The sequence below is a fragment of the Falco biarmicus genome, chromosome 8, assembly GCF_023638135.1.
Source record: "Falco biarmicus isolate bFalBia1 chromosome 8, bFalBia1.pri, whole genome shotgun sequence".
In the NCBI taxonomy this organism is placed as follows: Eukaryota; Metazoa; Chordata; class Aves; order Falconiformes; family Falconidae; genus Falco; species Falco biarmicus.
The window spans coordinates 27,701,511-27,726,462 of NC_079295.1; the positions used below are offsets into that span (position 1 = coordinate 27,701,511).

At 51.2% G+C, this 24,952-nt stretch overlaps 1 protein-coding gene across 3 annotated transcripts in view; it reads right to left on the reverse strand.

Moving 5' to 3' along the window:
• IGFBP2 (insulin like growth factor binding protein 2) overlaps positions 1-24,952 on the reverse strand; it is a 94,367-nt gene that overhangs the window by 59,907 nt on the left and 9,508 nt on the right. For 2 of the 3 annotated variants that reach the window (XM_056349142.1, XM_056349143.1), the window contains exons 2-3: positions 21,010-21,219; positions 19,342-19,480 (exon numbers count right to left, since the gene is read on the reverse strand). In XM_056349142.1, the coding sequence (XP_056205117.1) occupies positions 19,342-19,357 (16 nt within the window). In that variant the 5' untranslated portion in view covers positions 19,358-19,480; positions 21,010-21,219. Of the gene's footprint in view, positions 1-3,571; positions 4,084-19,341; positions 19,481-21,009; positions 21,220-24,952 lie in introns of those variants that run through there. The other variant, XM_056349141.1, reaches the window with a different exon arrangement.

The following is a 24,952-nucleotide window of genomic DNA, read 5'->3' on the forward strand; positions in this document are numbered from 1 at the left end:
GCAGAAGGAAGGGAGAAGGACATTGCAGCTGAGAGCTGGACAAGACCATGCAAGGCCCCCGATTCCAGTTCATGATAGCCACAGCAGAAGGCAGCATCCCCACCCTCCAGCTGAGACTGGAGAGGTTGAGAGACCCTAACGGTACCTGATGTTTCAACACCTCTCAAAGCACACTGTGTCTCCAGGACCCATTCAGATCTGCTTGGAGAGAAGATGGCTCTCAGGGACTGGGACATTATCTGCCAGGATGCAGACTGCTAACACCATGCACAGACATCCCTCACCCTGCTCCCTGTGTCCTGGTCGACCTCGGGCACATCATTTAGTCCATCTGCAAAACAGCATGCCAATCTCGCTGAGGGGCAGAAAGAATAAACACACTCGAGATTGGCATGAACTCTGCGAGCTCTGCATGCACAGTAACAACCCTCTGTCCCCAGTTCAGGCAGTTCCAGCCAGCAGTACGTAAAGCTTGTTACGCAATGACCTGAAATAAACTGTAAAGGAGCGTGGTCCAGTGGCATCAAAACTATTCCAGAGGCCCTGATCCCTGGAGGTGCTGAGCCTCCACCTCGCTCCCACCACCGGTGGGAGTTCCTGCACTCCTCTCCCCGGGGAGGGGGTAGAAGTTCTCAGACTGATTTCCACAGACTGCTGCTATTTTGTTCCAACATTCCCAACATCTTCAAAATACCCAAAGCCTCTTGTGCAATGAGCAACATCCCCTGCTTCCTAGCTACATGGTGGTTTATGTTACTTTCCATCTACAACCATTTCAGGATTGGCTTTACAGACCTATGTGGAAGACTAAACAATGCTGGAGCCACAGCAGGAGAATTTGCAGAGTTTTATTCCTTGTTTCATTTGGGCAATCCTTCTGCCTCTCATCAGGGACAAAAAAAATTGCCAACCTCTTAATTCAGAAATAGCACGAGCTCTGCATTCCAGTCCTGAATTAGCCAAAAGAGCCTTTTCAAGTTGGAAAGGGGAAAATGGGCAAATACCTTTAAGTACATTTAAAAAAAAAAAAAAGCCTCAACACCTGCCTTTTGCAGGCAAAAAACTGCTCTCGGGCACTCTTGAAACTAGCTCAACATCAGCATTTGAAAGCAAATTCCAATCCCTGCTCTTTTGGGTGCCAGACTGCTTTCCCTGTCACTGCTTTAAAAGAAAAGCAAACTCTCCCTCGTACATGTTTTGCAGGCACCCTACAGATGGAAGCGAGGATGTGAGTCTGAACAGAAGAGTATCAAGCGAAGCTGGCAGATTTGGATTTTGTTTTTGTTGTGGGTTCGGTTGCTTTGGTGTTTTGATTTGTTTTGTTTTGTTTTTTCTAATGGGTACAACAACCTGTTAAAAGTTTTGTAATCTGAAGACAGCAAACCCTTTTCTGGATGTCCAAGCTCCTCTGCCAAGACATGCTCAACTGTGAATATTCCAGCTGCATGTTTCACATCACGCTCGTTAAGGTTGTGCTAGTATTATTATTCACCCCCTATGGACATTACAGAGCACCTAATACATTAAAATGTTCTTAAACTTGCTATTTATGTGTGTGTATCACACACAGAGATACAAATAAATAACATCCATTGTAAAGGAATAAAGATAATAAAATCAAGCAAAATACCCAGTGAAGTAACATAATTCTGAAATGAAGTCCATAAAAGCAGCATTAATTCAGAAAATCACCTTTCAGCCCATCACTGCAATGCTCTCCGTGCCCCCCCCCCCCCCCCAACTTCTTGTAAAAGCATAAGCCTGGAAGTCAGCGCCAGATTCCTTAAATCTGAACGCCCTTGGCTTCTTCTGGAGAGTGTAAAATTCATTCCCTTGACACCCATATTCCGTAGTCAAGCAAGATTTCACATCAACGTGTTCTCCAGACTCCCGGCTCTCCACAGCCCTTCGCAGCTGGGCAAAGGAGGGGTCAGGAGTGGGGACCACAGCATGGCAGCCTGGGTGCACAGAAGCAGCACCTTGCAACGTCTGAAGTTTTCCCTGCTGCTGTTGTTATTTCACTCCCCTCTCTCCATCTCTCCCCCTCAAGTGTAGCAGCATGCACCTTGCAACGTCTGAAGTTTTCCCTGCTGCTGTTGTTATTTCACTCCCCTCTCTCCATCTCTCCCCCTCAAGTGTAGCAGCATGCGCAGGTACCCAGCTGCACTCGCATCCTTCTCGGTGAGTGAAGCCAAGAGGTACAGCCCGGTTCAGAGCGCTTTTAAATAAAGCCTCAACAAGAGGGAAGGGAAGGAATTCAAAGTCGTGCTGCTGAACTAGTTATGCAAACAGGGTCAGAGCCCCAGTCATAGCCAAGGAAGCAAAACCAGCAAGGAGGCAGGAGCCAAGGAGGGGTGATTTCAAAGGAGAAAGTGCTGGTTTCTACTCCCAGACCTGATTCGGCAATTTTCAACATGCCACGAAAAGGGAAAGAGCTTGCGGCGGATCGCAAGGGAGAGGAGGCATCAATAAACCAATCTCTGCTGTATCGGCACCCCCTGGAGCGCTGCCTCCCACAGCAGGCGCAGCAACAGGTCAGGAGCCTGTTTGCATCCCCGTCCTCGGGGCTGTGCCCTCGGGGGACTCTCCTCTTCCCCCAGGACCCAGTGCCCGGACCAGGGGGACCAGAGGGGGCCAGGACCCCCACGGCAGCCGGCAGCGGCCACCCCAACTCCAGGGTGGGCTCTGCCGGGAAAGCAGCCACAGGGAGCGGGCTCCCGGCACAGCAGGGCCCCCGCAGTCCCCCAGCCACCCCCTTCCCACCAGGCAGCACACGGTCCTCCCGCACCGCCTCTCCCCGTGTCTTTGGGGCATCCGTCACCCTCCGGGGTAATTTCAGTCCGGCGCCAAACCCAAATGCGAACCTCCACCTCCCTCTGCTCCCCGAAGAGCTCCCCCTCCCTTCAGCTGCATCCCCCCCAAACTTCACCCTTAGCTTCCCCCGTGGGTTTTCTTCTCTACGAGACCCCAACCTCCACCCTGCCCTGCCCCCGCCCCGGACAGTCCCTGCATTCCCCCTGTGACACCCCACCCCTGGGCTTCCTGCCCCGTGCCAGCAGGAAACCCCTCCGACCCCCGGGGCAGATGTACCCCCCAAATCCCCATTTCCCCTCACGCCCAGGGATGCGCTCACGGTCCTTCCTCCCCCCTCCAGCGCCCCTCTCATTCCTGCCCCCTCTGTCCCTCCCCGGACGCCCTCTCCCTCCTTTCCCGCCGGAATCCCCCTTCCCTGCCCTCTCGAGGGGTCCCTCTGCCCCGGCGGCACCCCCTTTAGGCCACCCTTCAGGGCCCTTTTGTCCCCGGGACGTGCCGGCGCTCCGCTGCCCCGGCGCTCGGTCCCGGGAGCGCGGTGCCCGGTGCCAGTGCCGCACGGCCGGTGCGCAATGCAGAGGGTCCCCGGTGCCCGGAGCGCGGCGCCCAGCACCCCGGCGCCGCCGCCCGCTCCCGGTGCGCGGCGTCCGCTCCCTCGCTCGCAGGGCGCGCGCTGCCCCGTCCTCCGCGCGCGGCTGCGCGAGCCCCCCGCCCGGCCCGCGCTCCCCGGTGCCGGCGGCGCGGTGCCGGGCGCTCTCACCTGCGGGGCGCTCGGCGCTGGCGCCGTACTCGGCCGTGTCGCGGCGGCGGGCGCAGGTGCCCTGCCCCTGCACCAGGGCTTGCAGGGGCAGCTCGGCGCCGGGGTCGGGGTAGCAGCGCAAGCCGGCGGCGCAGCGCGGCGTGTAGACACCGCACGCCTCGGCCTCCAGGCGGGCGCACACCGGGCAGCAGCCGCAGCCCGGCTCCCGCACCAGCTCGGGGCAGGGCGGGCGGGCGGCCGGGGGGCAGGCGGCCAGGCGCTCCGCCGTGCAGGGCGGGCAGCGGAACAGCACCTCGGGCAGCGCCGGCCCCGCCAGCGCCAGCGCCGCCGCCGCCGCCGCCACCAGCAGCCGCGGCCAGGCGGCCCGCGCCGCGCCGCCGTGACCGACCGCGCCGAGCGCCATGGCGGGACTGACGGGCGGCGGGGCCGGCAGGTGGACACGCCGCTCGGCCTCCCGGCGGCGCGGCGCGGAGCCGAACGGCACGGCGCGGCACGGCACAGCACGGCACGGCACGGCGCGGCACGGCGCGGCGCGGAGCGGAGCGGGGCCGGGCGCGCCGCGGCGCCGCCGGGTCCTAGAGCCGCCCCCGCGCCCGCCCCCCCGCGGGGGTCGGGGCTGCCCCGGAGGGGAGAAGGGGGGCTGCCCCACAGGGAGAGGGCATCAGGCTCCGGGAGGTCTGGGGCTGGCGCACGGGAGGCTGGGGGTGCCCTGAAGAGGAAATGGGGGGTCTGACCAACACGGGGCAAGGGCCTGCTGCAGTGGGAGCCGAGGTGTGACCCACGGGGGACATGGATCTGCCGCGCAAGGAGGCTGGGGTCTGCCCCGCTGGGTAGAGCGGGGCCGCGCCCGGGCAATCGAGCCTGCCCCACGGGGACGAGTGAGGCCTGCCCCACAGAGACGCCTAGTGCGGGGAGGGATGGAGACCCTACCTCACAAAAGAGCTGGGGTCCTGCCCCACAGGGACACCCGGTGCTGGGGGACATGGACGGACCGAGTGATCTCCACAGCACCAGAGAGAGACGGGAGGGGGGCTGGGGGCAGGTGGGAGCCCACTTTCACCCCTTGCCCCAGAAGTGCCAGACCAGGCATGAGCAGCCACATCTCAGGCTGGGTCCCGCTGTGGGGATGGGGTGGGAAAAACCTGGGTTCAGGGACAGTCCTGCCATCCAGCCTCCCCCTTCCCCACCCCACCGAGGCCATCCTGCCTCGGTGGGAACCGGGCCCTGAGGCTGGGTGAGCCCCCTTGGAGTGGCAGAGCTCTGTGCCCATAGGGCTGCCCACATCTCCAGCCTGGCTCCCCACAGGGCATTTACACCCCCAGACCAAAGCCAGCTGCAGCTGCGGCGGGCTCGGTGCCTCCCCTGCCTCGCCAGGGTGCCCGAAAGCTGGGGTGTGGCCAGGGATGCAGAGGCTGAGTTCTCCGGGCTTTGGGGTTTTGGTGTGAAATACCCATTTCAAACCCTAACACACTCCTCTCCCTTCTGCCCAACACCCAGGCTACACAGAGGATTTTAAGTACAAGGGCTGTTACACAAAGGTGACTTTTTTGACTAATGAAAATAACAACAACAAAGCCAAGGGAATGCAACCGAGCTTATGAAACTGGAAAACTTGGTTAATATCTTTGTGGGGTTGAACGGCTAAAGTCAGGCACTGAGGCAGCCCGAGTTCCCCCAGCAGCAGGAGTGTCAGCTTTGGGGTACTTAGAGTTAACATTTGCTGCTGTAGTTTTTTTGTTGTTGTGGTTTTGGTTTTTTCAAATTAAGAAAAATGCAAAATGCTGCTGTTGATGATGACTCGTGTGGCACAACTTTGTGCACAGGATTACTCACGGCCCTGGAGTTATAGAACAACATGTTTATTTGTGGGATCCGCGAGCGCAGGGTGGGATGATGGCCTGCGGCATTCAGCGTGCTCCATGAAATCCCTGCGATGCATCCTGGGACCAAGCACACAGTCCCATCCCCATCCCTGGGACTTCCCAAGCAATAACTCAGGTTTTACCAGAGTTAATAAAGCATGGTCCCTTTCTCCGGCTGCCCGCCACACTGCCGATACCTTGTCATGGAAGAGCTGCCCATTTGCTTTACTTGTTAAAATACACCATTGCTTGTCTGCATCTTGCTTAAGCTGGACAGTGATTTTAACCATCCCCATTGTGCCTCTGGAGGAATCCAGTTAGTTTTGGGGTCCCTATGACTGTAGCACTTGTTGCTGCTTATTGCTGCTTGCAGCAGTCATTGCTCTGAGTGTTGGGGACTCGGAAACTCCCAGCCAACAAAAATGTTCCCCTGAAATTAGAAGCAAATAACAAAGGTATTTTTATTCCACTTCACGTTACAGAATTCCTTTTTGTATTACGGAACCTGAATTTTAGCCTGAGTGACTCAAGGAAGTCTCTTCAAGAAGACAAGAAACAAATAATAGAAAAAAAGCCCAGCACAGACTTTACATTCGTTACTCCCACAAATTGCAAAGTGGGAAAATGGGATGCACAGCCCTGAACACAAGCAGCCCCTCAAAAGCCTCCCTTTAAAACAGATTTGCCAGCAGATGTTCAATAGACAATGGAGAGAATTATTTTCACCGCACACTCACGACTTCTCTGGGATGGGGGAAGGAGGCTCTCGGTACCTTTTTTATGATCTGCCATTGACTTCACTAATGACTCACATTTGGTTCCAATGAGATATTTTCATATGACTAATGAATCTATATTTGGAGGCGTAAGAGGGTTTGGCTAATTATCTGTTGCAGTCAGTTAAATATTCCCAGTATTCAAAGTAGGTTTTCTTCCAGTGGCAAATGTTATGCCCTCGCGGTCTGTCTTCTAGTGCTTTAAAAGCAGCCCAGCACTTTGACTCGTACCAAGCTGACATCTGGGTTTCTGCGTGTGTAAGCACAAGAGATGGCCTGAACTTAATTATACAGCGAACCAATCCTGCATTTTTTAGGTGGCCAATAGGTCATTCCCCAAGGGACGATTTAAAACCGATTTTTCAACACGCGCTTGATGCTTGCAGCGGCCCGTTTTGCTGGGGGCATTTACTGGGGTGCCATTAATAACTCCTGGCAGGGGCAAATTCCTTATAAGCACCGTTGTGTAGGCTGCTTGTGCACAAATCATTTTGCCACAGGGAGGGCTCAAAATCCGATGAGAGAAGGGAAAGGAGGGGGGGGAGGGGAGGGGCTCCATCAGCTCAGCTGCCTGAATTGCAGGAGAACATTAAACATAATGATCCTGGAGGGAAAGAAACCATACGCAGCTCAGATGTGGGAACGAGCCAGGATTTCCTGTTCATATGCCTCTTTAGTAGGTGCTCAGGCTGTTCTCCGTCTTTTATTGCTGTCATTTTCTTTGTCCACCACCGAAGCAATAGCACCGGTGCAGACACAATGGATCAAGTCGTTCCCCCTGCCCCTGCTGCTGCAGCCCTCAGCCTGCAGCCCTCTCTGCACTGTTCTCCAACTCCAGCAGAACAATAAAGAAGATTTTACAGCTGTTGTGGGGATGGGGGGAGGCAGGGAGGCAGAGGGAAAACAGCTTGAGTGCCCGTGGCCAGCTATAATTTCTCCAGTGGGTCTTTGCTGACAGTTTTAGGATTAACAAGTGAGCTCTGTTCCCAGGCATTTACCCCTCTGGATAAGCTGGCCTGTTTGTTCTCAAGGGTTTATTTTACCCTACAAAATATGGCATTGCCAAACAGATGTAGGCTTGTTCCTAGAAAGGCAAGTTATAGCTGAAGCTGCATCTCACAGAGGCTTTAGTCCTTGGAATTGTTTGGAAATGCTACAGTATTCCTCCGACCCTTTTCAGGGCAGTTTTTTCCCACAGACGTGCTGGTCAATTCTTTTATGGCTCTGTCCTTTGTCAAGGATGAATTAGGAAAAATAAACTCACAAACAAAAAGTGGAGGCCCAGCACAGAGATCCTCTTGCTCCCAATGATTAAGAAGTATTTTACAGCTCCGGGTTGGGGGTGTTGGGGGGAGAAAACAATGTGTCCTCCTGTGTTTTTCTTTCCCCCATTTTCAGCTCAGTGTGAGTGTGTAAGGGGCGGGCGGGGGGAAGAGGAAAGAAGAATAAAACAGTCTCACTATTTTTAAAGGCCTCCTTTTCAATAGATTGACACAAAGTGCTTTATGGTGAGCGCTGGAGAAAGCCTCCCATGTCCCAGAGCTGCCATGGCGAGGGGCAGGTGATGAGGAAGGGAAGGCTGTGAGGAGGAAGGCTGTGTGGATGCATGCTGGGCCTGATGTCCGTATTTGGTGGCCAGCGTCTGGCTTTCTTCCTGAAGATTTGACAAACTTTGGCTATGAGTAAAAGTTTGCTGAGGACCTGGGACCGGGGAATTGCCATTGACTCAGAACGAAGCACACCAGGGTGGGACAGTGAGGGGTCTGCCCTCCCTTGCTCCCGTCCCTCCATGGGGGGTGGCAGGGGGACATGCCCAAGGTCAGCGTGAGTCAGTAGTGGGGGCAGAAGAAACTCCACCCTGATCTCTGTCATCTGCAGGGGAGACCCTGTCTCCCCCTCAAATGGACCAAAATAGCTTTAAAAGCCAATTACGGTGATGTTAAGCCTCTTCATGGGATATGTGCGCATTCATGGTCTTGAGTGATGCCCTGCTCTTGCTGGCCAGCACGCTTTTCCCCTCAGCAGCCGGTCAAGCTGCCAGAGCTCCCTCACACACTCTTGGAGGGAAATCCCACCTCACCCACAAGCCCAGCTCTCCTTCCCTACACTGGCATTTGGGAAAAGGCTCCCTACCACATCTCCCCCACACTCCCCAGTGCTCCAGCCCCATGCCACCTTGTCCCCAGGCCACAGGAGCAGGGAGAGTGAAACTTCACTCGCCTCCAGACACCCCAGGTCAGCAGTTTTGCCCACCAAGTCGGGGTGATGGGGAGTGAGCTGAGCAGGGCTCCTACAGGAGGCACTACGGGACCCACTTGATCCAGCCTGCCCACAGTGCCAGCTGCTCCCCAAGGCAATCACACTGAAAATGGCAGGCTTGCAAAATAAATTATTTAATGAGTGGGCTCCAAGCACTCCCCCTGCTCCACACGAGGCGAGGGCAGAGCTGCACCACCTAGGCTGGTTGTTGCAGGGCTCCCCAGCACACTCTGCCCGCCCCTGCCCTCCAGCCTTCACTCCTGGTGGTGACTTGTTTTTTGTTTGCCCTGCAACTAGTTACATTTCAGCCTCTTGTCCTCCCCGTGCACCAAAACGCATGTTTCAAGCTTCCCTCAGCACTTGCTCTCTGGAGCTTGGTTGGCTCCAGCGCGAGGAGTGCGGGTGCCCCATGAGCTCCTGCGGCTCTGATCCTCACCCTTAGCTCTGCTGCTCCACAGGTCATGCTCAGAGGTCTGAACCTGCCTGATGTCCCAGGCCCCCCTCTACCCTCAAATTGTTTTCCCCAGGTGCATCAGCCTGGCCAGAGTTCAGATGTCAGCAGAAGGGCCAATTATAGGCCACTTGTTTTTACATTTACCTTATCTGAGATGTTTTTAGAGCAGCCCTAAACTCATTATCTATGAGCTTGATCCAGTTAATTATGAATGCCTTGGAGTGGTCCAGGCTGGTTTGTTTAGGTTTCTCCAACACTGATGTGAGATTAGCAGAGCTAAACACCCCCCACCACCCCCCATTAGCTGGAAGGCATAAAGCAGTGGTGGTTTTCAGGCCCATCTCTCAGGCACTGCTGCTCTCCAGCAAGGATGCAGGGGAGGGACGCAGGGTGCCACGGGTTTGTCTGGTCTGCTATTACCATACGTAGCACAGGCTTGTAGATGACATACATAGCAGAGGCTATGGATGGATTTGGACACACCAGTAGCCAAACTACTCACTCATCCCTAAGCATCCCTCAAAGATGCCTTTATTAGTCTCAGGTGTACAAAGCAGCTTAAAACCAAGAAGCAGATCAGGAGGAGGTGATGCAAAAAGGCTTAAATATTGACCTAGGATGGTCAGGCACAGTGACTTGCCTTATAGAAATGATAAATCAAGAGCAGAGAGGATTTGTATGGAGATGGCCCTTGATTTCAGCTGGTACCAGGGTTAATTGCTGTTGGAAAAGGACATGGCAAGGATGAAGGAGATGTACATGAGGGAGGGGAAAGAAGAGCCTTTACCTCAGTCCAAGGTGGCAGCACATCTTTGCAGAAATGTTCTACTTTAAACACGTCTCTGTTTGAAGTGGGTCTTGGGTGACTGAAGTACCTGGTACTACCCACAGTTTCTGTATTTACGGTTTCTAAGTTGCAGTGCTCAGGATATCAGCAAAAGGTGACTTTGCAAAGACCCTAAGACTACAGCACCACAAACACCACAGTTTTCAAACACCACAGAATCCCAGCCCTAACCTATAGGGAATGGGGATTAATACTCTCTGGGTTTGGTGGCTAACAGCCCTAGCTTCTTACCTGAGGACCACCTCCTTTGGCCTCAGAGACCTTCCCTCTCCAGGCCACCCAACCCTGATTTCCCTTGCATGGTAGGAGTGCTCCCACAAACTCATGGGCACCTACCGAGTCTTCCAATGTGCTCCTTGGTTTCCAGGGGATTTAGATCCCTAGACAAAAGTTAGATTCAAAATCCCTTTGTTTAAGTGAGTCCAGATGCTAGAGTCTGGCTCCTTGGAAAGGGCTGGAACAGCCTCCCAGCCCTGTGACACAGTGGGAATAGGAAACGGGCAGCATCCTCCTGACAAATATAAGAACCCACAGATCCCTTTGACATTTACACTGACAGGCTTTCCCTTCATGTCTGGTACCCCTTGAGCAGGGCAGCGGGATGAAAGCATTTCAAAGCTCACATAGATGTTTAAGAATTTTATTAGCAGCATCAGCCAGCATTTCCACTTGCTTTGTATTTGCTGTTGGAAAGTAATAACAGCTTTGGAGAATCTACTCAGGAGAGAAAACAGCTCTTCCCTAGGCACCACGCCGAGATACTGCTTTGAGTAACAACATTGCATGCAGGAATGGAGTGGAAAGGGGCTGCAGCCCCAGGAGGAGCAGGGGTTCTTATGCTAGCCCATGGAAAGTGCTTGGATGGAACAGGACAAATGAAAGGGAGGTGTGCTGTGACTACATATCAAGAAAAGCCTCCAGCTGCTGGTCTCTAGCTGCCTATGTCAAAGCCTCCTAGGGAAGTAACTTGATATTCATCTCCTGGGACAAATAAAACAAGTACTGGAAAAAATACAGGGAAGAGTCTTGCATTGGCTGGGGACAAGGCAGACCATTCAGATCTTAACCCAGAGCACAGAGCTCTCCTAGGGCAAGAGAAGTATTTGAAGGTGCACTGATATTTACCTCTAACACAAAGGAAACCCCAGGCCCCTGCAGTCTCCTGGCTGTTGAGGAACAGGAGCTACTCCAGGATTTGGGAACACGCAGGGCTGTGCTGCCTTTGACTCCCTACCAACTCCTAAACCAAGAATGTCATTAGTCCCATTTCCCTGGTCCTGTGTCTGCACCTCTTTTGGGTCTGACTCATTTCTGGAGGTGTGGCCATGGCAGAGGGAGATGGAGCCAAGAGCTGAGGGGACAGAGCATCTTGCAGAAACAGGTCCTCACCCCACAGCTCCCCTGATCTCACACAAGCTCTGTCCCACCTCTGTCCTTCCTCAGTGGTAAAGGCAGAGACCACTTGTAGGGCATCTTGGGGCAACACCAACTCTACCTTTCTGCCTCCAGACAAATCCCCTTGCCCTCCTCAGCAACAGCACAGAAGAAAGACTGAGGAACCAACCCTGTTTAAAGGTGTCCTTTTCTGCTAGCAGCTACAGATGAACATCTCTGGTGAGCATCACAGCTGTTCGACCCATAACGGTACTTAACCAAGAAGCCATCAGAAAAACACAGGGCCTCAACTCAGAATATTTAACCATATGCTTTAAAGCACGCTACCTGTAAAGGCAGGTGTGAGAGGGGGTGATCTGGATGATCTCACTCCAAGGTAATGGGATGAGCCCTCCTGCACTGTTGCAGCCCTGCTGAGACAGCCGGGCAGCCTGGCAGGTGGGTTTCCCCTTGCAGGACGCTCCCACGGCAGCAACTTTTTTCCATTTCTTCAGTATGTTTATATGTGCCAGCATGTACAAGCAGTGACATGCAGCCCACAAGCAAGACCTCTTCCACGACCTTCTGTCCAAGCATCACTGCTCATTTCTGGCTTGCTCCTCTGGACCCTCACCAATTTTTGTTACAGAGAACGAGCTGGACTAACAAGCTCTCCCCTTCCTTGCTGACGTGGACACCTTCCTCAAGAAAATGCATGACAAAAGTAACAAGGGTGGGCCACCACTGCCCAAGGCTGTATAGTACTCCTACCCCAAGAAAAGGCCACCTGGCGATCCCACAACCCAGCACCTCCTGGAGCCCCCAACCACAAGCAAACAGATACCATGCAAAGAAGAGGGTTCAGCTAGAAACCTCCAGAGGTCCCCTTCAGAGCTGGAAAAAGCTCAGGGTCTGTTCTGTCCAGTTTTAAATATCTCTAGGAATGGAGATCCTACAGCCTCTCTGGGCAAAACCACTCTCCTTGTGAACTTGTTTTCTTTTTACTGAGACAAAACTTTCCTCATAGCAACTTGTCCCTGTTGCTTCTTGTCCTTTCATGGTGTCCCTCTGAGAAGAGATCTGCTCCATCCTCTTGAATCCTCCCTTTGGAGAGTCAAACACAGCAATTAGCTCTTACCTTCTCTTCTCCAGATTGATTCTCCAGCTTGCAGCCTCTCCTCATTGCTTGCTATCAGATGCTAGTTATTAACCAGAGCTTTTATTAAAAATTTTGGTGTCCCACTCAGCAGTAGAGTATGATTTTGTGTTTATAGCTCTGTGTCTGTTTCCAAGAATATTTTACTGGCCTGATGTACAAAGCTACTTAAACCTTAAAATGAAGTCATCTCTGCCACAGAATACAATTTGCTAATTAACCCTTCACAAAAACACTACAGCCAAGATCTCAAAGCATGAGCACCAGTGTAGACCAATGAAAGGACAGAGGGCTTTTAGGAAGATAACAGGAGGGATCCAGATCACGGATCACAGGTTTGCCTGGACATCAGAGCTGCATGAGCCAAGTTCTATCACACCGCTTTGAAAGCAAGTCGACATCAAAGCTGAGGACTCTCCCACTCAAATAAACTAAAATTGGATTTTAAAGTGCAGCCCCACTCTGCAAAGCAGCTCCATAAAAATGTCATTGTGGGACTTCCTGTTTATTGTCTCTTGCAGACTCCAAATGAAACCCATCCCACCAGAGAAAGCTGTTTCCTAACGGGCCTTCTGCAAACACAGGTTCTCCTCCCTCACCCACCAACTCTAAATCAACAGGTCCGAATCTACATCCCCAAGCCCTATGCAACACCCTGGATTTTGGTATATCCACTCAGCCAGAACCTGCTAATCTGCTTTCTTGCTCTGTGCCACATCCACCGTTGTCCTCCAGCATCTGCCTCTCCCATAGGTCACTGTCCTGGCAGGCGCTGCTGGTGTGGCTGCAGGGGGGAGCAGTCAAGAGCAAACACAGCCTTTATCTTAGGCAATAAACCAGCTACTCACTTTTTTACCTACTAGAACAGCTGTGAGCTGGAGTAAAGCCTACTTACCTTCATTGCTGGGATTTTTCAGAAGAGCCTGAGACCCAGCAGCCTGTGCACTACAGGCATTCAAAGGCAAATGAGTATGATTTCCTACTGCATTTTTAACTCTCCCAGCCTGCAGCAAGTACAGCCCAATTCTGACCCTTTAAAGGAAGCAAATGCACAACAACTGGTGCTGTTTTTCCATAGTGTCTTTTGAGAGTTGAACCACACTTTAAATCACTTTGATGATGCACACACACTAATTTGTCCTGAGAACAAAGAGAAAGCGTCCCCCCAAAAAAGAAGACAGAAATATCTGCTTCACTTCAAGCTTGCCTTTTTTAAAAATTTGCTAGTTAAATCTTAAATCTTAAACCTCAGCCAGGCCTAAGGGTGAACAGTGCACATTCCCAGAAAGAAAGCGACTTCATTAGGAGAATTATGTCCTGCAGCATGTGGGACTGTGTACCTGCCAGCTGGAACAGTAACAGGTAACAACGTGAATGCATGGATGCACTAGAGCTGTGAAGGAGCAGCAGGCACCATCTGAGCACCTTGAGCAGAGCTGCTCCTTGCTTATAGCAGACAGGCTGGAGGAACAGCAGCTCTTCCAGGGAATCAGCTGTCAAGGTCCCAGGGCCAAAGTGGACCAAAGAAAGAGGAAGATGTCTTCCAAAACAGCAGGAAACAGACACAGGAAACAAAGCCCATACAAAAATTACTTTTTGTATCTCTCCACATGTAAGGTTGAAAAATAGCTAAACAATTTTACCTATAAGATCGTGCCAGTACCAGTCAGGAGACAGATGTAGCAAAGAATAAAATACGGTGTTAACTGGCCAGGAGAAACGTTACGATGCAGCCAGGCGAAGAGGGGAGGAAAAGGGGCTGGGTAAGGTGATGCTGCCTGCTGGGAGCCCAAGCAGCCCCCGCGGGTGTCCCCCCAGCCCCGGGGCGGGCGGTGCGGGGCGGTGCGGGGCGGGGGCGCGCTGGGCTCGCCTGCCCCCTGCCGGCCGCCTGCGCTCGGCCAGCCCGGCCCCGCGTCGGGGTCCGCACCGCGCAGCCCGAGCGGGACTGCAAGTGGGGGCGCAGCGGGAACCGAACACAGGCATGGCAGAGCTAGAAACCGCAGTGCGTACAGAAGGTGATGCAGGGCCAGCTAACAAAAGAAGAAAGATCTTCTTGCCACTTCTACCTCTCTGAGTTACCCAACATCTCAATGCAACGAGCTTTTTCTAGCTCGGGTTCTCAAGATTTGGGTGTCTGTCTTCCTGCGGGAGATGAACACGGCTTTCCAGTGCTGCATTAACGTGCCTAGAAGAGCAGGAGATGGATGTCAGGAGGGTCTTGCCATCCTGTCCAAGCAGGACTGTGCTGCCCCATGGAGAGGAGATGAGGGCGCAGCTGGCACTGTGAGAAGACGTCCAGCTTTCAAACTCCTCCAGCCACTACAGAAACAAGCCCCAGCCCAATGGCTTTCGTGGGCCAGCCCGACCCAGCAGAGCATAAACACAAAAGATCTCCTAGGAAATAGCTTCTGCATCTCCCAGTTTCATGGGATGGGGCAGGGCAGGGAGTTGCATGGGAGCCAGCCAGGATTCCCGTGTACACACACAACCAGCAGCCTGCACACCAGCTCCCACAAGGTTTAAATCATGGCCTGTGGGGAAATGTCGGCTTCTCCAGACGAACTATTCACATTCAACAGTAGTGTTAAGCACTTGGAGAGTTTTTATAGCAAGCTCAGCACGATCCACATGGCACTGCAATATCCCCTCTTTCACCTGCATCCTCCGAGACAGGTAGAATCTTTCTTAGGACACCTCACACGCACCCCACTGCTGGGAATTTGCTAGAAAACCCACCCTGGTGTGGCAGAGATGGGACCCAACCATGTGGCTTTTTATAGCCAACACTGCTCCTTGCAAAATCACCACGGTTGCCCTCTGCACCTGCTTTTCTCCACAAAAGCAAGTAGATGCACCCAGTCCAGCACAACGGTAACCTCTCACATGAAGATGAACGGTGTCACCACATGCATGTTGCCATTTTGCCGGCACACACAGTCATTACTCAAAGAAGGGCAAAAAGCACAGTGAAGAGTATGAAGTGCTCGGTAAACCAGTTCACCACATTGGTCTGAACTGGGAAGAGCAGTGAGAGATCAGCCTGCCAAAACCTCCACTGGAGTCCTTCCAAATTACCCAAGCCAGCCAGGACAGCGCAGCTTGGCCAAGAAGTTGATGGGATGGGGTGTTTGCAGGCAGCTGGACTTCCCCTGTGTCTAGACTGCCTTGATGGGGTTGGGGCAGTGTTGCACTCCATGACTCACCCCAGGCACCTGGCAGCATGGCAATGGCCTCTGCTCTCCCCTGCAAAACGCAGCAGCTGGAGTGGAGGAGGTTGTGTGCATGATCCCAAGGAGAGCCAGTCTGCAGCTGGGCCTGGGAGCTGAGGTGCTCTGGCTGGGGACCAGGCAGTCTGACTGCAACGACCTCTGCACCCAGCTCTGAGGGCACAGGCAAACCTGCTCCATCACCATTTCTGTCCATGCCCTGTTCTGTACCTAACTCATGGGATGACAGGGGACATGACTACTCTACCTGAGCTTGTCCCCAACATGGGACTCATCTGCTAGCCACATTGCTTGCATGTGAACACATGCCCCACATGAGGCCTGGAGCCATGCAGCCGAGATCCAAGACTTGGTTCACGTGCTCTGGATGATCAGAGAGACACCACACCGGTCCTGGGCAGACACCCAGAGCCTGAGCCCTCTGGCTGGTCCTTTGAACATGAGCAGGTCAGAGCTTTGGGTATCTGCTCTCAGACCCACTCTCAAACTGGCGGCACGGGTGTCACAGCTAGCTTGTGGCTGCCACAGCCTAGTGTGAGCCCAGAAAGTCTAGCAGGGTTGTACTTCACACTGGGACAATAAAGCCATCATCCCCTGGAATGGCAATAAACTGTCCCCTGAAAAGAACAGCTCTGCTGGTGTAACTGCACTGGGGACTCCAGTGAGCCTAGCTAAAGCCACTCACAAATCACAGCACCCCCCACCCCTGACCCGCATAGCTCTGCGGGTAAAAGTCTGTACCATTGCTCTGGCCAGAAACATTAGACATAACAAATGTATTTTTAAAGCAAGGGGGAGGAACATTTTTCAGGCCTAGGGGGTAGAGGATGTTGGCTTGAACTGCAGGATAAAGTTCAAGGTCAAGTCCTCCTGCATGCAAACCAGCTCCTCCAGCAATGCTTTACACCACCGCCAAGTATCAGCCCCTATTCTAACATCTTCCACACAAGTACCTTTCTGCTTTGGGCACACATGTATTTCTGAAAAATATCAGGCTGTACATCAGTTCTTCTCCTAGCTGGTAAAGTTCTCAGGGTAAGGATAGTGTCCAAATAATACCTGAAAACCACGTGACAGAGCCAGGCAATGCTGCCTTTCTCACACCGAGATACGGGTGCATCGGCCTGTGCTTCTCATTCAGGATCCCAGTGGAAGGCTTGGCCTTCATGATTCTTGTTATCACCTCTCTTCCAAGACTGGGACAGACAGATGAACAGGTAGACAAACAGATCATACATCAGGGAAATGTATCACATTTAGAGCACCTCTGACTCTTTACCATGGCTCCATCCCACTGGGAAGCCAACCCAAAAGACCCTGGGTCACTCTCAAGGGACACCTATACAAAACCCCTTTCCCAACAGACGTTGCCCAAAGCCTTATTATTTGTAGTAATTGTCCCAACCAACTCAGAGGCAGTCAACCTGGGGTGGCACTTGGTAGACCTTGGTTGACCGGCAGGGCTGAGTGGAGCACCAAAGCTGGAGGGGGAAGCTCTGGACATCTCAGGGGAACATGCTGTCAGTGCGGCAGCATGCCAAAGTCAACACTCGTGCTGACCTTCAACTGCGAGCAAGAAAATCCTCTAACAGAGACCATGCCACAAACATCTGTGCTCTTGTCAAGGCCAGGTGAAATTAATGTAAGGGCTGCTAATTGGCTTCTCCCTGAAACTGGTCCAGGGACAGCAGTGTCTAGGATTGTGTGGTACAGGAGGAGCTCACCAGTGTGCTCCCCATCCAGGCAGCCTCACTTCTGCTGCCGAAACTATCTGTTCACCAGCTGGGCTTGCAATGGGTCACTTTTAGGCCTCCCAGATCAGCCAGGGTCACCCCATGTCCAGCGAGGTCTTTCATTCCAGGACTCTCCATTTGGAGATCTGGTGGGATGAGCCACCCTGTCCTCCAGACTGCCCACAGAATCCCACCAGTGGCTGGCTGCCTCACAGGTGCCTTCCCTTGATAGTTCATCTTGCCCTACAGACACAGATCTCCTTTAGCTGGTGCCTGGTGATTAGAGAGCTGCTCCTGGTGCCAGGTTCTCCTCCACTGCCTGGCTGTATGCTGGGACACTCTGGCTTCATGTCCAAATTTTTCAAATATTTTGCTTTGTGGTTTTTCATGCAGCGCTCCAGATATTTTGCAAAAGGCACCTTATAAATTGACTCAATAAATACACATAAAACACCATGTTTAATCCTTCCTTTCACATTCTTCTTTTCATCATTAAAATGTCCCCAACCTACCAACTCCCTCCCCACCCTGTGTTTAGGTCAGGCCAGTCCAACTTAAAATACTTTTGGCTTCTACAGGAAGACTGGAAAATTACTATTTTATTTCAAGGAAGCTTGTTTTGGACTAAAATCAGGCCTTGTAAATGGTTGAAGCAAAGAACGCCTGTAAGGACTATCACATCAGGTGCACAAAATAACAAAAGCATGGTGATGTTTTCATGCCAAGGGGCTCAGTCCCATACAAGACCTCCACTCTTGAACCCTTCCTCATTGGGGCATCCTGAATGGGAAAAAGTACATAGAAAAGAAGAAAAATTCTCAGGAATAGAGAGTCTAAGGGACATCCAGACATGGGTTGAGCAGTGTGGGTACAGCTTTGGGGACAGGCAAGACCTGCCCACACCAGTGGTGGGTCTATCTCCCTTGTGTGGGTCAAAAAGGTGCCTGACTGCAGTGAATGACTCCTAAAAGGTAGGTTCAGCCTTTCCAAACACCAGGTCAGATGGGCATGGGTTTGAAATTAACTTTAGAGGAAGATCTATCAAACCTGCTTTGGTTTCCTCATCACCATAGTGTTTGCATTATATACAGCACTGGGGATGCTCAGCCACCCAACAACATTCTGCTTTTGTCAACCTCCAGCTCCCATCTTGTCCTTGCAGCCCAACTGTGCTCAGCGCCAATGGACCATCTCCAGGCCCTCCATGTATTAAAGAAGTAATGGGACAAGCCAACAAGGAGAAGAAGCAAAGGTCAAATTGTGATGATAGCAGTTTAGCCTGCACTGGCCCGTGCTCTGCACCTCATAGGTTTCCTCCAGCAGCTGAAAGATGGAGACAGCAAAGTACTAGAAGAGCATTTTGTACACCTCCAGATAATATCTGAGTGTTCAGGATCTCCCCTGCCACCAAATGACAGAGCCTCATCTGAAAAGTGAGAATTAAGCTTTGTTACTTGCACCACAGTCACAGGGCACGGTGGGAGACTCATGCCATCCACAGGGGCAAGGGGCACCCTCATCTGACAGGTCTCTGGGTGACAAGCCCCAGAAGATAATATCCATGCTCTCTGAAAAGCACAAAAAATCTCTTCAGCCAAGAGGTCAGAGCAGCTGAGAGACCACGCTAGCTGAGTTTTTGTTCTTGGAGCCCTAACCCTGTGGTTTAACTTTCTTAAGATTCCTTTAAGGATCACAATGTTCTGGCCAAGAGACCTTTGGGACCTCTTGGGTAAACGTGGGCATTTCTTGTATTCATTACCAGCCTCTGGCTGCATTAATACCTTAGCGATTTCATCACAGGCCTCTCATGCCTGTTAATATGTCTTTTGGACTCATTTCAGCCCACAAGCTTCCCAGTTCCACAGTTCTGCTGAACAGCTTTGTCCTGTTTCAGAAGGAGCTGAGCACTGTGGCCTGGAGGTTAAAGCCCTGGAGGCCTGTGCATGGGATGGCTGGCCTCCATCCCTGGCTTGCGGCAGCTCGGGCACCCCTTTTGCCCCTTCCACCCCGCTGAGCCCAATGGAGAAAACCCAGGAGCAGCAGGGTGACCTGGCCTGTGGTGTTTGTGGGAGCAGAAATTACCTGTGCATGGACGCATTTGTGTGCACCTGAAGTTCTCACTTCTTCACTGATAACCCAAAATATCATGGCAGTAGTGAGGCCAGGCACCACGCCAGCTCAGCCAGGCACGTCCAGCACTGGTGAAGCTTTACTGCAAGACCTGAAAGGCAGAGAGATCAGATCAGGCTGTTTTGTCTGATAAATGAAGGGATAAACCCAGCTTTTGATGCAACTCTATTTAAGGATGGCCACGGGCCCAAATGGAGCTTTGTTTTCAAGGTCTAAAAGGGGAAAGACCTAAAAGTCCTTTTCATGGGATTTTTCAGGATTTTTCTTTGCAGAAATAGTTTGGTCCAGGGGTCAGGGAGAATCTGTAAGCAGAGCCAGAGATAACGAACTCGAGCCCATGTGCTCAACAAAATCCAGGCCTTGAGAAGCGGGCATGGCAATGACCTTCAGTGCCTTCTGTGGGAGGAAGGTGTGCAGAGCAGATGAAAACAAGAGTCCAGTCCCTGCTCCATGAGCTCCTGATGGCTTCCCTGCCCATCCAGCAGTACAGTTGTCCTCACCTCCTTTCCCTCGGAGTTGCAGAAAAACTGGAGTTCATATGCAACCTGGGGTTTGTCACGTCTGTGCAAACAAATCCCACTAGGGCCAAACCCCCAAGGCTTGGGTCATGGAAGCTGGCAACTAAATGAGTCAGGCTGGCCAGCCTGGATGAACAAGGTTGTGGCATTGTCACCAGGCTGTTTGAGAGGGACCTTCCAGGCAGCTGGCTTTGGTGCCACCTAAGCATGGAGGTTTTGTTGCTCTCTAAGGCTTTTAACAGTGGTTTAATGAACAATTAGCCAAGCTGGTCAGGAAGAAAGGTTGTTAAAATGTTGTTGCTTTTCTCTTCTACAAAATGTCATTATCCATGACCTGTTTTTAACATGTTGCTCAGATTTAGGGTGAAGAAGCAAAACCTCCAAGGCTTTCTGTGAAGGCACATAATTTTTTCAAAAAAGAAAATAGCCTCAGAGTTGGGGTTATTTGGTTGGTTTCCCATGAAAAACCTAGGAAAAAAGTCCTCAGAGAGATGTGCCGTGTTGAAATGCTCAGTTTCACGGAAAGGACTGGTTTTCGTTGTAGAAAAACAATTTCTATAAGAAAATTAGAAGCATGTCTGATGAGATAAGTCATATGGGTTTGGTTCAATAGGAGCTACTGGATCTGGTATTCTTATGTTCTAATCCTGTCACACTCTTTCTGAAAATGTCAGTAAAGGAACCTGCATCCTATAACCAGGTAACTAAACAAGATTGACATGTCTTTGCTCTTTTCATTATAGACGGGGATTTGTTGTTGTTCCTGAAGGCCTTAATTTGCAGTACTCAACAGCTTAACAATTTCCCCATGCCTTCTGCTCATTAATTGCATCAGTGAAAGGAATGCATTTGATTTATATCCATCTATGTCAAAAAACATCATGAGTGACACTTTTTAATAGGAACAATGTATTCAGCAATAAAAGAAATGTCACAGTGCTTTTCAGGATGACAATGAACTGATAGATCTTGGAGTTTTCAAAGCAGGGATAAGGTAAACTAACTTGGATTGCCCCTCCTGGTGCCAAGTCTGAAGCCGATGCCTTGCCAAATCCATCATAGAAGTGCAAATTGGTGAGGAAAAGCAATGAAGGATATGAACCTGTTACTTCACTGTTGCTCCAGACAGGATCTCAAACCACCTTCTCCAAAACAGCTGGCTCAATGGCACACACATCCTACCCAAAGAGAAATCCTTGAAGAAAATCTTCAGCCATGGTCCACCCAAACGCGCCTTTTTCCCCAGCTCCCTTCAAGGGAGTACAGGTCTCTCCTGAGTGTGAGCTGCAGGCGATGACTTCAAGGACCTTACCTGTGGGTAGGAGAGCAAGAAAGGAGGAACTGTAAAGGATATCGACACTTCTGCAGGCCCAATGAAACCTTTCACAAGGCCAGAGATGCTGACAAAGTGAATTACTGCTATCCAAAAGGTACAGCACCCCTCCTGCCCCCACGTTTAAGGTAAGGACCAGAGGTTGCACTAGGCAGACAATGTCTGGTTCAAAAGAACTATCTGACCATGGTTTTACCTATCAGCAAGCCCACAAGATATCTCGATCTGTTTGCCTTTCTTCCCATAGATGTTACTGCACAGTTCTGATTACTGCAAACATGTCCATACTGGTGGCTCTGGAAACTTCATCCATTGGTGCTTAGAGGAGAAGCTGGCCAGCTGAACCAGCCAGCCAGGAACAGAGAAAAGAGGAGCCTGTCTTTTACCAGTGCCCTCTGCAGACACATTTGTTGGGCTGAGTTTTGGAGCCGGGTGTATACAGCTCCAGTATACGGGAAATAAAATGACTGAGAACAAAAGATGGAGCGGAGGACAGGTTCAGAGATGTAAGTTCAGATCTGGAAGTCTGACATTAACCATTCAGCCCATCAATGACACAGCCACAGGATGACTTGGTTGAGGTAATAATTATGCATATGGAGAAGAGAACAGATACATGTTTTTTAGCCTGACAGACTGCACTGTAATGCAATCCATAGTGTAGCAGCAAAATTGGCCAAATTCAGTCTAGAAATAAGCTTGGTAGAAGAAATCACCCACTGGCACAACTCACTGATGGCTGTGATGGCTTCTCCATTACTGATAGTTAAGAACAGCGGGTGGGTATTTCCTTATAAGATCTGCTCTTGCAGTCCTGAAAACTTCTAGCACTAGGACTATTCAGGAGACTAGATGATCAGTGTCCCCTTCATTTTACTTCAGCCACTGCTCAGCCACCTGTCATGGACCACTTGAGATGACCAAGACAATCAGTTCATCAGAATGAACTGAGGACCTGCATAGTGGTGAAGGACTCCGCTTCAGCACCAGGCTCCTGAACAATGGAACTTGCTGGTCAGGTATTTCTCTCCCTCTGCCTAACCCATCAGCTCAGAAACCAGCCAGAAGAGACCAAAATGATCACTCAGTCTGAACTCTTGCACAAAACAGACCGCAGAGCCCGCCCCAGTAATTCCAGTGTGAATACACTGCAGCCCTCCGGAGACACTGGGAATACAGGGCTGGAAACAATAACTTTGAAAGAGCAATAAAAAAAAAAAAAAAGGGAGGGGAAGAGGGGCAATAAAAGTCATGATGAGTCAAGGAGGTAATTATGTGTGATAGCAGGGTTTCTTTGGCTGGGGACCAGCAAGAGACACTGTCTGCATCCAACCCCTGGGATAAGCATGACAGAGCAGTTTGTGCTGCAGAGAATTAAAAGTCTCCAGACAGGAGAAGGGCAGCAATCCGAGGTGGGGTCGGGCCTAACTCAGACACACACAAGTCATTAAGCTAATGCCTCTTAGCTAATTGCACACACAGAGACATATCCTGCAAGGAAAACAGCCTGAGAAAAAGCCTCATGGAACAGGCATTAAACAAACGCATTAAGAAGGGGAACAGTAATCCTTTTTCGATGCCAGCAGGGTGTGAGGCATTTCTCATCCGCAGGACTGCAACCATCCAATCACGCTCAGCCCATGGGAATCCCACAGAAGCAAGACACTGCAAGAAGCTACAAGCCCCCCATCATTGCTTTGTGTACAAAGGCTCAGGGCAAAGAGGAAGAGATCTGGCTGATGATACGTGTGTGCTGTTAAACATACCTCCCTGGAAAGGACTGTGAGCCCCAGGTTTAGATTTAGTAATAAAACCCTGAAATGGGAGCAGAGGAAGGAGGCCAAGACTTCTGGGTATTGTTTGCAGCTCTGCCCGTGTTTGCTCAGTGATTCAACCCATGTTATTGGGTCTTTTAGAAACAGGCCATGAGTCATCTACACCATTGGTTCCTTCCCTCTCGAGAAAACCCCCAAACCAGGAGGGTGAGGATGGGGAAACAGCATTTTTCTTGATGAAACTGTTCAGCCTCCCAGGTTCCCCTATCTTTTCTCATACCAGGTATCTGTAAGCCTCAGGCTCCTCCAGAGTAGAAATGGAGGATACACAGCCTGATGCCCTCAGACATCAGTGCTTGAAAGGTAGAACCTGCTGATTTTTAAAGCCAAAGCCAGAAGGGACATCAGGAAGATAGTCTGCTTTCACTCCTCGAAGCAGTGTCAGCTCTCCTCGCACCACTTCTGACAAGTGTTTGCCTAATCTCCAACTTAGAACTTACTACCACCTCACTTCCTCAGTATGTGGCCATCCTTATTGCAGGGAAGTTGTTCCTAACACAGAATTCTAGAATTTGGTAACTGGAAAGGACCTCTGGAGGTCTCTGCTCCCACCCCAACTCAAAGTAAGGCCAACCAGAGTTACCTGGCCAGATGTTGTCCAGCCAACACCTAACCTGTATCTCTCTTGCTGCAGTTTCAACCATCCCTTCTTGTCAGGTCTGCAATTGGTACAGAGAAGCCTTTCACCTTACAGCAAAATCTTTTGTGTATTTAAAAAGATGTTTTCAAAAAGCATTTCCTGCTTCAGATCCTTCAGCCTTTCCTCATAGGTCATGTTTTTGAGACTGCTGATCTTTTATGCCTGCCTCCCACAGACAAATGCTAATCTCCAGCCACACAGATCCTGGAGCTGCCAACCTCATGAAGATTACTGCAGCTGTAAATGGGAAGAGTTAGAAGCACGTGCCTCCACAGGCTTCCTCCATGGAGAGGAGAAGACAAAAAAAGGGCAAGCAGAGCAGAAACAGTTCATCGGATGCTCTGAACACCAGCCTTCCTTTGGTCCCCTTCTCCTCACATCTCCAACAACCTCGAGCATGAAGACACATAAAGACCCGCGTGCTCAGTTCAGCTGTTGATAGCTGTAGTACTTCTTGCTGTGCCAACAATATTGCATGCCCCAGCTCTTCCCCAGGGCTAGCAGCATAAAAGCGTGGAAAAACTAACTTAGGAGACATTACTGTTACTGTTTTCTAACAGGGCCATGCTAAACCCCCTCCACCCAGAGGAAAACCCTTTTATGCCATTTACAAGCCAAACAGTCCAACTGCTCATGATGAGATGGGTTCCTCAAGATCCAGAAAAGTTAAGACGAGTTCTCCCTTGGCTGTAAGCCCACTCTTGGGTATCCTCTACTCTGCAAATCCCTTAGCTGCATCACCCCGTCCTCTTCTCAGTCCTGCCCTGGGAGCTCTGCTTCACCATGCTTCTTTGCCTGTCCCCATGCCCCAGAGCATTTCTCACCTTCTCAGCCACAAGAAAACCCCTCATTCAACTTCCCACATTCTCCCCGCATCCCCCCCTCCCCAAACCCACCCACATTTTCGGACTGAGAAACTCCAGTTGAACAGGAGGTACTTTAGGAGAGCAGGGCTATGAAAAAAAAAGGGCTTTGCCATGTTAACTAGAGGCGCCTGGCAGCCAACAGCCCAGCCCCTGAATGCACAAGGAATTTTGACCTCACAGTGAAATTTCCTAGAACTTTAAACCTTTGTTGTTGTTGTTGTCGTTGTTGTCGTTTCTTTGGCTCTCTCCTGCTTTTCAATTTTCCACTTGGCAACCATGTTGAAATGATGCAAGGAAGCAGCCGCTGCTTAACTGCAAATTATTAATTAGATGCCAAGGAGTCTGTGCATGACTGCACGCAGGGCGAGGGG